This window comes from Chiloscyllium punctatum, chromosome 40, assembly GCF_047496795.1.
Source record: "Chiloscyllium punctatum isolate Juve2018m chromosome 40, sChiPun1.3, whole genome shotgun sequence".
In the NCBI taxonomy this organism is placed as follows: Eukaryota; Metazoa; Chordata; class Chondrichthyes; order Orectolobiformes; family Hemiscylliidae; genus Chiloscyllium; species Chiloscyllium punctatum.
The window spans coordinates 48,381,892-48,398,155 of NC_092778.1; the positions used below are offsets into that span (position 1 = coordinate 48,381,892).

At 44.4% G+C, this 16,264-nt stretch overlaps 1 protein-coding gene across 1 annotated transcript in view; it reads left to right on the forward strand.

Moving 5' to 3' along the window:
- The window catches only part of fam20cb (FAM20C golgi associated secretory pathway kinase b), a 93,402-nt gene that overhangs the window by 60,993 nt on the left and 16,145 nt on the right, over positions 1-16,264 (forward strand). The window contains exons 4-5 of the mRNA XM_072559831.1: positions 14,842-14,934; positions 15,024-15,139. Of these exons, the coding sequence (XP_072415932.1) occupies positions 14,842-14,934; positions 15,024-15,139 (209 nt within the window). The remainder of the gene's footprint in view (positions 1-14,841; positions 14,935-15,023; positions 15,140-16,264) is intronic.

Consider the following 16,264-nt stretch of genomic DNA (forward strand, 5'->3'; position numbering starts at 1 on the left):
ACTCATACACTCACATGGTAACTATGCACTGGTGAGATTCACACTCACACAGTACCTAGTCACTGGTGAGATTCACTCTCACACAGTAACTATGCACTGGTAAGATTCACTCTCACACTCACAGAGTAACTAGACACTGCTGAGATTCATTCTCACACACACACAAACTAGACACTGCTGAGATTCATTCTCACACACACACAAACTAGACACTGGTGAGATTCACACTCACACACTCACACAGTAACTAGACACTGGTGAGGTTCACATCACGCAGCAACTAGACATTGGTGAGATTGACTCTCACACACTCACACAGTAACTAGACACTGGTGAGATTCATTCACACTCACACAGTAACTACACACTGGTGAGATTCACTCTCACACACACACACAGTAACTAGACACTGGTGAGGTTCACACTCACGCAGTAACTAGACACTGGTGAGATTCACTCTCACACTCACACAGTATCTAGACTCTGGTGAGGTTCACATCACGCAGCAACTAGACATTGGTGAGATTCACTCTCACACACTCACACAGTAACTAGACACTGGAGAGATTCACTCTCATACACTCACACAGTAACTAGACACTGGTGCAATTCACTCTCTCACACACACACAGTAACTTGACACTGGTGAGATTCACACACACAATAACTATACACTGATGAGATTCACTCTCACACTCACACTTTAATCAGACACTGGTGAGATTTACACTCACATACACACTGTAACGTGACACTGATGAGATTCACACTCAGACAATAACTATACACTGGTGAGATTCACACTCAGATACACACTGTAACAAGACACTGGTGAGATTCACACTCACAGTAAGTAGACACTGGCGAGATTCACTCACGCACACACAGTAGTTAGACACTGGTGAGATTCACTCTCACATACACACACAGTAACTAGACACTGGTGAGGTTCACACTCACACAGTAACTAGACACTGGTGAGATTCAATCTCACACACTCACGCAGTAACTAGACAGTGGTGAGGTTCATACTCACGCAGTAACTAGACACTGGTGAGATTCACTCTCACACACTCACGCAGTAACTAGACACTGGTGAGATTCACTCTCTCACACACACACACACACACAGTAACCAGACACTGGTGAGGTTCACTCTCACACAGTCAGAGTAACTAGACACTGGTGAGATTCACACTCACACAGTAACTAGACATTGGTGAGATTCACTCTCACACTCATAGAGTAACTAGGCACTGGTGAGATTCACACTCACACATTCACAGCAACTAGACACTAGTGAGATTCACACTCACACAGTAACTAGACACTGGTGAGATTCACTCTCACACAGTAATCAGACACTAGTGAGATTCACATTCACACTCTCACACAGTAACTAGACACTGGTGTGATTCACACTGACACACTTCACAGTAACTAGACACTGGTGAGATTCAGACTCACACATTAACTGGAGACTGGTGAGATTCACTCACACACACATAGTAACTAGACACTGGTGAGATCCAGACTCACACATTAACTAGAGACTGGTGAGATTCACTCACACACACATAGTAACTAGACACTGGTGAGATTCATTCTCACTTTCACACAGTAACTCAATAATGGTGAGATTCGTTCTCACACTCACACAATAACTGGACACTGGTGAGATTAATTCTCACACAGTAGCTAGATACTGGTGAGATTCACTCTCACACACTCACACAGTAACTAGACACTGGTGAGATTCAATCTCGCACACTCATGCAGTAACTAGACAGTGGTGAGGTTCACACTCACGCAGTAACTAGACACTGGTGAGATTCACTCTCACACATTCACAGTAACTAGACACTGGTGAGGTTCATTCTCACTCTCACACAGTAACCAGACACTGGTGAAATTCACTCTCACACAGTAATCAGACACTAGTGAGATTCACATTCACACTCTCACACAGTAACTAGACACTGGTGTGATTTACACTGAAACACTTCACAGTAACTAGAGACTGGTGAGATTCACTCACACACACATAGTAACTAGACACTGGTGAGATTCAGACTCACACATTAACTAGAGACTGGTGAGATTCACTCACACACACATTGTAACTAGACACTGGTGAGATTCATTCTCACTCTCACACAGTAACTCGACATTGGTGAGATTCATTCTCACACTCACACAAAACTGGACACTGGTGAGATTCACTCACACACACACACACAGTACCGAGACACTGGTGAGATTCACTCCCACACATTCACAGCAACTAGACACTGGTGAGATTCACTCTCACACTCACACAGTAACTAGACACTGGTGAGATTCACTCTCTCACACACACAGTAACTAGACATTGGTGAGATTCACTCTCTCACACACACAGTAACTAGACACTGGTGAGATTCACTCTCTCACACACACACAGTAACTAGACACTGGTGAGATTCACTCTCTCACACACACACAGTAACTAGACGCTGGAGAGATTCCCTCTCACACAATAACAAGACACTGGTGAGATTCACTCTCACACACACACAGTAAGTAGAGACTGGTGAGATTCACTCTCACACATTCACAGTAACTCGACACTGGTGAAGTTCGTTCTCACTCTCACACAGTAACTAGACACTGGTGAAATTCACTCTCTCACAGTAATCAGACACTAGTGAGATTCAGACACACACATTAACTAGACACTGGTGAGATTCATTCTCACACACTCACACAGTAACTAGATATTGGTGAGATTCACTCCCACTCATTAACTAGAGACTGGTGAGGTTCACTCTCACACAGTAACTAGACACTGGTGAGATTCCGTCTCACACACACTCACACAGTAACTAGACACTGGTGAGATTCACTCTCATACACTCACACAGTAACTAGACACTGGTGAGATTTAATCTCACACATTCACAGTAACTAGAAACTGGAGAGATTCACTCGCACACACACACACACACACACACACACACACACACACACACACACACAGAGTAACTAGAAACTGGAGAGATTCACTCGCACACACACACACACACACACACACACACACACAGAGTAACTAGACACTGGTGAGATTCACTCTCTCACACACACACACACACGGTAACCAGACACTGGTGAGGTTCACTCTCACACAGTCAGAGTAACTAGACACTGGTGAGATTCACACTCCCACAGTAACTAGACACTGGTGAGATTCATCCTCACACAGTAACTAGACACTGGTCAGATTTACTCTCACACATTCACAGTAACTAGAGACTGGAGAGATTCACTCGCACACACACATGCACACACACACACACACACACACACACACACACACACACACAGAGTAACTAGACACTGGTGTGATTCACTGTCACACACTCACACAGTAACTAGACAGTGGAGAGATTCCCTCTCACACAGTAACTAGACAATGGTGAGATTCACTCTCACACAGTATCTAGAGACTGGTGAGATTCCCTCTCACACAGTAACTAGACAGTGGTGAAATTTACACTCACACAGTAACTAGGCACTGGTGAGATTAATTCTCACACAGTAATCAGACACTTGTGAGATTCACACTCACACTCTCACACAGTAACTAGAGACTGGTGAGATTCACACTCACGCAGTAACTAGACACTGGTAAGATTCACACTGACACAGTGGACACTGATGAGATTCATTCTCCCACTCTCATACAGTAAATAGTCACTGGTGAGATTCACACTCACACTCTCACACAGTAACTAGACACTGGCGAAATTCACACTGACACACATGCTCAGTAACTAGACACTGGTGAGCTTCACACACAGTAACTAGACACTGATGAGATTCACTCTCACACTCACACACAGTAACTAGATGCTGGTGAGTTTCACACTCACTCATACAATAACTGGATACTAGTGAGACTCACTCATACACTCACACATTAAGTAGACTCTGGTGAGATTCACTCTCCCACTCACACAGTAACTGGACACTGGTGAGATTCACACTGATACACTCGCACAGTAACTAGACACTGGTGAGATTCACACTCACACAGTAACTATACACTGGTGAGATTCACTCTCTCTCACACACACAGTAACCAGACACTGGTGAGATTCACACACAGTAATGCAGTAACTATACACTGGTGAGATTCACTCACACACACAGTTACTAGACACTGGTGAGTTTCACTTTCACACTCACACAGTAACTAGACACTGGTGAGATTCACTTTCACACTCACACAGTAACTAAACACTGGTGAGATTCCCTCTCACAATCACACACATTAACTAGACACTGGTGAGATTCATTCTCACATTCATACAGTAACTAGACACTGGTGAGATTCACACTCACACTCTCACATAGTAACTAGAGACTGGTGAGATTCACACTCACGCAGTAACTCGACATTGGTGAGATTCACTCTCACACTCACACAGTAATTAGACACCGGTGAGATTCACACTGACACACTCGCACAGTAACTAGACACTGGTGAGATTCACACTCACACAGTAACCACACATTGATGAGATTCACTCTCACAGACACACACATTAACTAGTCACTGGTGAGATTCACACTCACATCACACTGTAACTAGACACTAGCGAGATTCACTCTCACACATTAACTAGACACTGGTGAGATTCACACACACTCACCTCATAACTAGACACTGGTGAGATTCACACTCATACAGTAACTAGACACAGGTGAGATTCACATTCACACTCTCAAACATTAACTAGATACTGGTGAGATTCACTCTCACACATTCACAGTAACTAGACACTGGTGCGATTCACACTCACACATTCACAGTTTCCAGACACTGGTGAGATTCACTCTCACTCATACAGTAACTAGACACTAGTGAGATACACTCTCACACACATACATTAACTAAACATTGGTGAGCTTCATACACACTCACCTCGTAACTCGACACTGGTGCGATTCACTCTCACACACTCACACAGTAACTAGGCACTGGTGAGATTCACTCACACTCACACATTAACTAGACACTGGTGAGATTCACTCTCACACCCTTACATAGTAACTAGGCACTGGTGAGATTCACACTCACATCACACTGTAACTAGACACTAGCGAAATTCACTCTCACACATTAACTAGACACTGGTGAGATTCACACACACTCACCTTGTAACTAGACACTGGTGAGATTCACACTCATACAGTAACTAGACACAGGTGAGATTCACATTCACACTCTCAAACATTAACTAGACACTGGTGAGATTCACTCTCACACATTCACAGTAACTAGACACTGGTGCGATTCACACTCACACATTCACAGTTTCCAGACACTGGTGAGATTCACTCTCACTCATACAGTAACTAGGCACTGGTGAGATTCACTCTCACACTCACACAGTAACTAGGCACTGGTGAGATTCACACTCCCACACACAGTAACTAGACACTGGTGAGATTCACTCTCACACACACACATTAACTAAACATTGGTGAGCTTCATACACACTCACCTCGTAACTAGACACTGGTGCGATTCACTCTCACACACTCACACACTCACACAGTAACTAGACACTGGTGAGATTCACACTCACACATTAACTAGACACTGGTGCGATTCACTCTCACACACTCACACAGTGACTAGACACTGGTGAAATTCACACTCACACATTAACTAGACACTGGTGCGATTCACTCTCACACACTCACACAGTGACTAGACACTGGTGAAATTCACACTCACACAGTAACTAGACACTGATGAAATTCACTCACACTCACACAGTAACTAGACGCTGGTGCGATTCACTCTCACACACTCTCACAGTAACTAGACACTGGTGCGATTCACTTTCACACTCACACAGTATCTAGACACATAGTGCGATTCACTCTTACACACTCACACAGTAACTAGACACTGGTGCAATTCACACGCACTCACACAGTAACTAGACACTGGTGCAATTCACACTCACACCCTCACTAGAGATTGATGAGATTCACACTCGCATCGACACATTCAAGCCTGCTGCATATTGGGGAATTTCACACATTCACTCACAGAGTAACTGCACAGATGGGAATCCACATGGATATGCAATAACTGTACACAGATGAGATTCACACACTGCACAGTATAACTGAACACAAACTCCCATGCAAAATTGACACCGATTTATTCGAGGGATCACACAGCAGATCCTCTCTATTGGGCCAGCATGAGCTGTCTCGATACTACCACCTTGTGGGATATTGCACCCTTAAACCTCTCTCTCTCTCTCTGCTGAAGACAGACTGCATTGTGAAATTAAGGCTAATTACAGCGCCCCTAATTCCAATTTGGTTACTGATGTTGATTAAGGGATGAATATTGACCAGGATATGTTGCCCTGCTAGTCTCCAAAACAGCATTGTGGAATCTTTCACAGTTGACAGATAATAGACAGGACTTTACGTTAATGTTTTTCCTGAAAGGCGACGCCTTTGACAGTGCAGCACCCTCTTAATGCTGCATTGGAAGCCTCAACTAGACTCTGTGCTTGAGTCTTTTGGAGTGAAGCTTAAAACCTCTGACTCAGAGATCGAATTCCTTCCACTGAGCAACAGCTTACATAACTTTACTGGATTTGTTTTGGAGGATTTGCAGGAAATGTTCAAGCATTGTTACACCTCACTGAGGGACAATGATTTGGAAACTATTGTGTGGTGCCAGCTATACGAAGAATTAATTTGAGGTTGTGACCATCACTTTCCACAGAGACAATACCCTCAAATTCCCAATAGTCTCCAGCTCACTGCTGAACAGGCAGAGACAGGCCACTATAAATGCTGGAGGAAACAGCACAGAAGCGCTTCACAGGAGGCTCCCAAGCACTGAGGATGTCACCTAGACAGGGGACGAAACATTTGCAAGACAAATTCCCAGCTCGGCGAACAGAATCACAACAACGAGCACCGAGCTACAAATCTTCGCACAAACTTTGATCACTGCTGAACAGGCAGGAATGGTGGAGGGACGGCAGTTTTTCTTTTTAAAATATTCATCAGAATGTTGCTGTTGCCGGGAAGGTGGCCCATTCCTAACTTGCCCTTGAGGGTGGTTGTAATGGACCTTTTTCTTGAATCGACTGTGGTACATTTGGTCAAGGTGTTCTCGCAATGGGAGTACAGTAACAAAGCAGCCATGATTTTGATAAGCCACAGGCTTGGCTTCATATTCTGGAGACTCAAGTTCAAATCCCACCATGGCCTCTGGGGAAGTTAATTGGAACCAAAATACAGCAGATGCTGGAGATTGAAAACAAACAAGTAAAATGGTAGAGAAACTCAGCAACTCCTACAGCATCTGCGGGGAGAGAAACTGAGTTAAGAAGAGTCGTAGCAAACTCGAAACGTTTACTCTGTCTCTCTCGCTCTCTCTACAGAGGCTGTCAGAGCTGCTGTTGCCTGGGGAAGTGAACTTCAGTTCATTAAATAAATCTGAAATGAGAAGTTAGCATTAGCATTGGGGAACGTAACAGTACAGGGGGTCCCGGATTTACGAACATCTGAAAACTCATATTTATGACTGTGATTCCATACATAGTTTTACACTTCAAAGACTGACGTACAAACATTTCGAGTTGTTACAAACAGTTGCTTCCCAGTGTCCTGCATTGTGCTCCAACTGCATACAAAGCGACTTGCAAACAGACTCCAGAAATGAACCCGTTCACAACCTGGGGACAACGGGACTGTCATGATCCTGCTGACCCCATATTCAGGAAGCTTACAAATCAAACCAGGCTACATTGAAAGTAAAATAATTGGTCCGAGTATTCGTTTGGTTCATTAGCCAATGTGACGGCGAGATACAGAGGGCACAGTGGCTTGGAATTCCTATGGCTAACACAGTCAACCGTGGCTCAGTTTGTACTCACCTGGAGTCAGAAACTGTGAATTCAATCACCACACCAGAGACCTGTCCATTATTCCAGGATGGCAGTGCCCAGTGCAGGACTGAGGGAGTGCTACACTGTCAAAAGCATTGACTTTCACCAGAGAGCACCGGCAGGGGCCGCGGGAATGTAAAGGATTCCATCACCTTCACTTGACAAAGATCAGAAGAGTTCCCCCCAGGCTCCAATATTTATCCCTCAATCAGCTTAACAAGAACAGATTGTACAATCTGGCTAGAAATCTAAAAACAGATAGCAAGGGTTTCTACACATATTTTAAAAAAAGAGTTAACCAAGTCAACGTTGATCTTATAACAAAGTGAGTCTGGGGAATTAGTAATGGAAAATAGGTGAATTGAATAGATACTTTGCATCAGTCTTCACTTTAGAGTATATATTAACAGCATGTAATATTTGCAAATTAGGAAGTGGAAGCAAGGGGTCAACTGAAGAAAATTACAGTCATTGGGGAATTGGCCTGAGCTAATTGTTGGAGCTGTTGACTGCGACCTGACAGACTTCATCCTAGAGTCTTTAAAAAAGTGGCTAGTGAGATACTTGTTGCTTTTTTTCTAGTTTAAAAATTCCCTGGATTTGGGGAAAGTTCCACCAGATTGGAAAATGGCAGATGTTTTATTTTTTATTCAGAAAAGCAGGGAGACAGGAAACCAAATGCCAGTTAACTCAATATCTGTCTTTGGAAAGTGGTTACAAGCCATTATTACGGATGTTCTCACAGGGCATTTAAAGCACTTCAAAGCAATCAGGCAGAGTCAACATGGTTTTGTGAAAGGAAGACACATTGAACCAACCTATTGAGTTCATTAATGCTGTGGATAAAGGGGAACACATTGATGTACTATACTAAGGTTTTCAGCAGGCATTTAAGGTATTATGGAAAATAAGAGTTTGTGGTATAGGGAGTAATAACATATTGACATGGATAGAAGGTTGATTAGCTAATAGAACACAAAGAGTAGGTATAAATGGTTCATTGTTTCGGAAGATGTAATGAATGCTGTGCCACAGGGATCAGTGCTGGAGTCTCAACTATTTACAATGAATGCAAATTACTTGATGACAGAACTGGAGGTATTGTTGCCAAATTTGTTGATGTCTCATAGATAGATATGAAAGTAAATTGCAAAGAGGACATGAGGTGTCTCCAAAGCGATATAAATAGCTTAAGTGAGTAGCTGAAGATCTAACAAATGGAGTATAATTTGGGAAAATGTAAAATTATCAATTTTCATGGGAAGAATAAAAAGAAGTACATTATCTAAATGGTGAGAGGTTACAGACCTCTGCAAATCTGAGAGATCTGAGTGTCTTAGTGAATAAATTGCAAAAGGTTGTAATGCAGGTACAGCATCTAATTAGGAAAGCTAGGGGAATTGTTTTGCTTATTTCATGGGGAATTTAACACAAATGTATATTTCAGCTACGCAGGGCATTGTGAGGTGACCTTCAGAGTGCTGTGTACTGGATTTGTCTGTTTATTTGAGGAAGGATGCAAATGTATTGGAAGCAGTTCAGAGAAGGTTTACTAAACTAACATTTAACATAGCATTACTCTGTAGGTTGTCTTATGAGGAAAAGATGGCCAGAGGTCTGTTAAAGTATATAAGATCCTGAGGGATCTTGACAGAGTAATTGTGGACAGTACTGGGATCAAAAAACACTAAAGGTCACAGTTTCAAAATACGATAACATCCATTTCAGAAAGAGACCCTCAATGGGGTCATATGTCTTTGCAATTCTCTTCCTCATGAAATAATAAAAGCAGAATGTTTAGGTCTTGAAAAGGCAGTGATAGATTCACGATAACCAAGGGTAGTGTGAAAGGTTACTGTAGATAGGCAGGAATATGAAACTAATCATATTAGCCTTGATTTTATAGAATGCCGAGTGGGCTCAAGGGGCTGAGTGGCCTACTCCTACATGACTGTATTTTCATGTCTGTTATAACATCGCTGTTTGAGGGGCCTTGCTATTAAACTAGCCTCCAAGTTTCCAACATTGCAACACATCAGATATGTTCAAAGTTGGCCATCAAGCCCTTTGGTAAATCCTGTAGGTTGTGAAAGGTGCTATGTAAATGCAAGTTCGTCCTTCCTTTCTAATTTGTGCATTCACAAAATGGGAATTGACTCCATTTGTGGGGTCTACAAAGCCAGAGGGATAAGTAACAGTGGCCTCTTTATGATTTGGAGATGCCGATGTTGGAATGGGGTGTACAAAGTTAAAAATCACACAGCCACCTGATGAAGGAACAGCGCTCCGAAAGCTAGTGCTTCCAAATACAGTCTGGTGTTGTGTGATTTTTAACTTTGGCCTGTTTATGGAATGGCAGTAAAGCCTGCATCTGGGAGCTGACCTGCAATCCTGGCTGCTGTTGCTTTTTTTATTCATTCATGGGATGAGGGCATCGTTAGCCAGGCCACTATTGCCCATAGGGATTGTTGTACATCTGCAGTCACACATAGGCCAGACCACGTAAGGATGGTAGTTTCCATTTCCAAAGGACTTTAGTGAACCAGATGGGTTTTTCCCCAACCAATTTCCAATGGATTCCAATTAGACTCTTAATTTAAGATTTTGCTGAGCTCAAATTACACCATCTGCCGTGGTAAGATTCGAACCTGGGTCACTGGACTGACAGTCTAGTGACAATACCACTAGGCCATTGCCTCAGCTTGTCCACTCACACAGGCAGTGAGAACCCCTGCCTTAATTGTAAGCTTCAGCCTGGGCCCTCAGATTAAGCATTCCTCTGTAAAGAGAGGTTTCATTCCACAAAGATGTTAGGAGGCCGTCACAGTCAGTGCCTGGTGAAGACTAGCAGGAAGCCTCTGTGTTTTGTTCGTTAAGAAATTATATATTTGGATTCCATGGAAAAAATAAGATTCAATTCAATTAATCTGACGGAAACCTATGATTTTCTCGTTGACATGTCTTGGGCCACGTTCATTGAATTAAGATTGGAGTAAACCCAGAATTAAAGAAGCAATTACTGTAGCCATGACAATGTGCAATTATTGCTGCTCCTGTTGTGCATTTGACATTTGGCCCACTTTTTGCAGGCAGGAGGGAACTCAGCTGATCTGCATTCTGATGGCAAGAACACGAACATTCAGAAAGATACTCAGTGATAATCGTTCTCGTTTACTCAGCTGGGAGAAGGAATTTCCCACCCGCCTGTAATCAGAGACTGTGTGACTCTACCTCCCAGCCCCAGCCGGTTCACGTTCCCAGTTCACATCCTGAGCTGAGGCCTCATTTCCAGACGTGGGAGATCAACTCCCTCAGTTAATGGCTGTACAGGGTGGGGGCTATACAGGGGTGGGGGCTATACAGGGGTGGGGGCTATACAGGGTGGGGGCTGGGAAGCCCCTTAACCTCATGAGAGGACTGGCAAAGTCAGTGTAGACATACCTGCAGGGCCAGGATCAAGGGTAATCCTGAGAGAGTGCTATAAGGTCAGGCCCAGGTAATCCTGAGGGGGTGCTACAGGGTCAGGGTATTCCTGAGGGATTGCTGCAGGGGGCAGGGTCAGTGTAATCCTGAGGGAGTGCTGCAGGGTCAAGGTAATCCTGAGGGATTGCTGCAGGGGGTAGGGTCACTGTAATCCTGAGGGTGTGCTACAGGATCAGGCCCAGGGTAATCCTGAGGAAGTGCTTCAGGGTCAGGCCCAGGGTAATCCTGAGGGTGTGCTGCAGGGTCAGGGTAATCCTGAGGGAGTGCTGCAGGGTCAGGGTATTCCTGAGGGCATGCTGCAGGGGGCGGGCCCATGGTAATCCTGAGGGAGTGCTGCAGGGTCAGGCCCAGGGTAACCCTGAGGGAGTGCAGCAGGGTCAGGATTGAGAGTAATCCTGAGGGAGTGCGGCAGGGTCAGGATTGAGAGTAATCCTGAGGGAGTGCTGCAGGGTCAGGATCAAGGGTAATCCTGAGGGAGTGCTGTTGGGTCAGGATCGAGGGTAATCCTGAGGGAGTGCAGCAGGGTCAGGATCGAGGGTAATTCTGAGGGAGTGCAGCAGGGTTGAGGATCGAGGGTAATCCTGAGGGAGTGCAGAAGGGTCAGGATCGAGGGTAATCCTGAGGGAGTGCAGAAGGGTCAGGATCGAGGGTAATCCTGAGGGAGTGCAGAAGGGTCAGGATTGAGGGTAATCCTGAGGGAGTGCAGCAGGGTCAGGATTGAGGGTAATCCTGAGGGAGTGCGGCAGGGTCAGGATTGAGGGTAATCCTGAGGGAGTGCGGCAGGGTCAGGATTGAGGGTAATCCTGAGGGAGTGCTGCTGGGTCAGGATTGAGGGTAATCCTGAGGGAGTGCAGCAGGGTCAAGGATCGAGGGTAATCCTGAGGGAGTGCAGCAGGGTCAGGATCGAGGGTAATCCTGAGGGAGTGCTGCTGGGTCAGAGTGCTGCCATTTTCTAGTGGTATGTTTAACTGGGACCATCGCCTCCGTCGCATATGCAGCAGTAGAAGCCATTTGGAAAAAGAGCAGTGGAATTCTCCACAGTGACCTGGTCAATATTTCTCCCACAATCCACGTCACAAAAACAGATTGACACATTGTTATCACCCTGCTGTTTTGGGATTTGAAAATTGCCTACTTTGTTTTCTATGAGATAGTGAATAAAGTACTTCATTGACATAAAACCTACAAATAGAACTCCCCAAGTCATCCTTATCCAATCTGATCTCCATGTGACTCCAGACCCAGTGCAGTGTGGGTGATTGTTAGCTGCCTGCTGAGATGGCCTTCCAAGTATCTCATACTCAAAGGTTTGTTAGAGATGGCCCAGCCAACGACGCCCACGTCTCATGGAAGAATAAATTAAAATGTTCTGGGATGTCCTGGCATCCTAAGCAGCTAAATGTAGATTTTTTTTTCTTTCTTTATGAGTTGCAACACTTTAATTATTTTTGGTTTACTCTCCTGACACATAAAAGCTGCCAACATAAACAAGTTCCACTCTCTTCCTTATTCTTGTCTGTGCCGATTCTTTGAAAGAGTTATTTGTTTAATCCCACTTACCTCCTGTTTACAAAAGGGACGTTTTTTTTTCCCCCTTTATGCAGTTATCCGATTCCCTTTCAGAAATCCCTATTAAGTCTGCTCCCAGTACCCTCTCAGGCAGCGTATTCCAAATCATAACCACTTTGTAAATTACAAACAGATTGAGTCTGGGCTGACACTCGTATTGCAACACTGTTCCCATTTGTCTACTGAGGTGGATATAAATGATCCCAAAGGCAAGCCAGGGAATCATCCCTGGTGTCCAGAATAATGCTTATACCTCAACCAACACCACTTTATTGATGATCTGACCATTATTACTTTGATGTCCACGGGAGCTTGCTGTGTGTACATTGACGGCCACATTACAAGTGTTATCAGTGACACTGCACTGGCAGTAAAGTGCTCTGGGATGAAGCCTGGAAGGTGCTATGGAAATGAAGTCTGTCTGATTGGACATTCCTGAAACCATGACACAGCCTCTTGTGACCATTTGTATTTAGTTTTGGCATGAGGTTTGGAGCTGGTTCACAGATTAAATCCTCACAGTAGTCAGGTTCAGTCCGGTACTGAGAACTCTGATCCATTTCTGACACACTTGAGCCTGTCTTGGCAGTTGACACCTTCGAGGCTTGTCAACTGTCCTTCCAAACCACCCCTCCTTTGGTACCATTGCTCTCATGTAGTGGTGAATGCACCAGACCCTGTTCCTCTTTCACATACCCCCCCATTGGCAGTGCAACTAGGAAGCAGTGGACCAACAGATTGTCCACAATGGACAAAGGAAACTGAGAAAAGAAAGCGTTGTTTTTTGCTTTTAGTTGCAAGTGGTTTTGATATAGAACATGCTTCCTGTAAGGGCAGTGGAAGCAGACTTAATCGGGATTTACTAAAGGCTAACTAAATAAACGAGAGGAACAAAAACCTTCCTTTTAGAAAGAGGTGGGAGTGGGATTAAAGAAATAATTTTTCCAAAGAACCAGTGCAGATATGAAATGAGCCAAATGGCCCCCAAAGCTGTTTTTTTTTTCTGAAATTGTTGTCTCTGTCCTGGAGAGGTGCACTTTTTGGAGTGTGACCTTCTGCCTGCTGTGTCCATCAGGAATGATCCCAGTTATTAACCCTTGGAAGGTTGGTCAGGAGCAGGGAGGGGTAAATGTGAGTCAAGTGGGGAGACTGAAATGAACGTGAGAGGAATGAGGAAAGCATTGTGCATGAAAGAGCAAGTAAATGAATAATGATACAAAGAAGGAGGGCTGGAAGGATGGAAAAATCATACCCTGCTTTAAGAACAGAGAGTGTTCCCACTAGGATTGCCATTAACAACTGGGACTGCAGTGAGGCTCATCCGCAGAGGGTTGGTCTCCAGTAACTTGGTTGACTGATAGATAAGTTTAATCTAAAGGTGCAATGCCATTGTGGTTACCTGACAGACCAGTTATACGGGGGACTGGGCTAATTAACTGGAAATATGAATTCAAATCCCCCTTGGGCAACTGGGAAATTTAAATTAAATTCATTGAATATATCTGCAATTATAAAGCTATGATTGATCATGGGGGCGATGGAACTGCTGAATTGTTGTAAAAGCCTGATGGATTCACAAATGTCCATTAAGCGAAGGAAATCTGCCATCCTTACATGGTCTGACCTACATGTGACTCCAGACCCTCGATTTCACTGTAAAAGGACATTGAAAAAGGTTTAGTTTTATTCAGCATGGTGGCTCAGTGCCACTCTCCTGGCGAGATGAGTGATGGTCATGAACTACCAGCGTTACCAGTCATGTCTACATCCCGTGGATAAATGAAGATTACGTCTACCTGCTGTTCTTTTCCAGACAAACCAGAGAGCAGGAGACACCTCCAGATTTCTTCTATTTTTCCGATTTCGAGCGACACAACTCTGAGATTGCTGCCTTCCACCTGGACAGGTAAGTGCTCTGGTGAAAGAGAGGATTGTTTTACATCGCTCCTTTGTTCTCGCCATGACGTAACGTCTTCGCTTCTCTCCCCCTCGAAGAATTTTGGACTTCCGCCGTGTGCCCCCTGTTGCCGGGCGACTGGTTAACATGACCAGAGAAATCCGAGATGTGACCCGGGACAAGAAGCTCTGGAGGACATTCTTCATTTCCCCAGGTATGGAAGCTGATTTATAACGGGGCGCTCACTCCCATTTCACACCTTCATGTTGCACCGTTCACACTGAAGCTCCTTCTAATGGGGAGGGGGGGGGGGGGGGTTTAGGGATTGCAGTGAATAGGCTGGCCATCAGCAGGAGGGGAGGAAAGGTTCATGACTCAGAACCCCAGCCAAGATTACAGCATTTAATGCAAACTGACCCTCCCTGTGTTTTACTCAACTTGATTCAGTCTCCCCAGAAGCTTCTTTTCTCTAAGGAAAACAATGCCAGCCTGTCTTGTCTCGGGACGATCTGAAACTCCACGTTGCCAGTATCAAAAGTGACCACTGTGCTTCAACATGTAGCATTTTCACCTCTGAGTCAGAAAGTCTCAATCAACACAAACGTAACATTCAGATCATAGAACATAGAACAATATAGCGCTGAACAGACCCTTCAGCCCGCGACTTGCACTGACCTGTGAACTAATCTAAGCCCATCCCCCTACACTATCCCATCATCATCCATATGTTTATCCAAAGACTGTTTAAATCTCCCTAATGTGGCTGAGTGGACTACATTAGCAGGTAGGGCATTCCATGCCCTTACCACTCTGTGCGTAAAGAACCTGCCTGTGACATCTGTCTTAAATCTATTTGTAGCTATGCCCCCTCATACAAGCTGATGTCATCATCCTAAGAAAAAGACTTTCATTGTCCGCCCTATCTAATCCTCTGATCATCTTGTATGTCTCTATCAAATCCCCTCTTAGCCTTCTTCTGTCCAATGAGAACAGATCGAAGTCTCTCAGCCTTTCTTCATAAGATCTTCATTCCAGATCAGGCAACATCCTGGCAAATCTCCTCTGCGCCTTTTCCAATGCTTCCACATCCTTTCTGTAATGGGGCGACCAGAACTGTACACAATATTCCAAGTGCGGCCGCACTAGTGTTTTGTATAGTTGCAGCATGACTCTGCCTCAGTTATACTAGGGGAGTGATGCACCATCAGAGCTTCGATTGAGGGTTAAATGACCGCCCTGTCCTGTGAATTCCCATTATCATTATTTCCAAAGAGAGTTGCAGAGGGGAATGTCTTGGTCAATATTGATCTCTCATTCTTACAGTCTAAATCCAAATCAT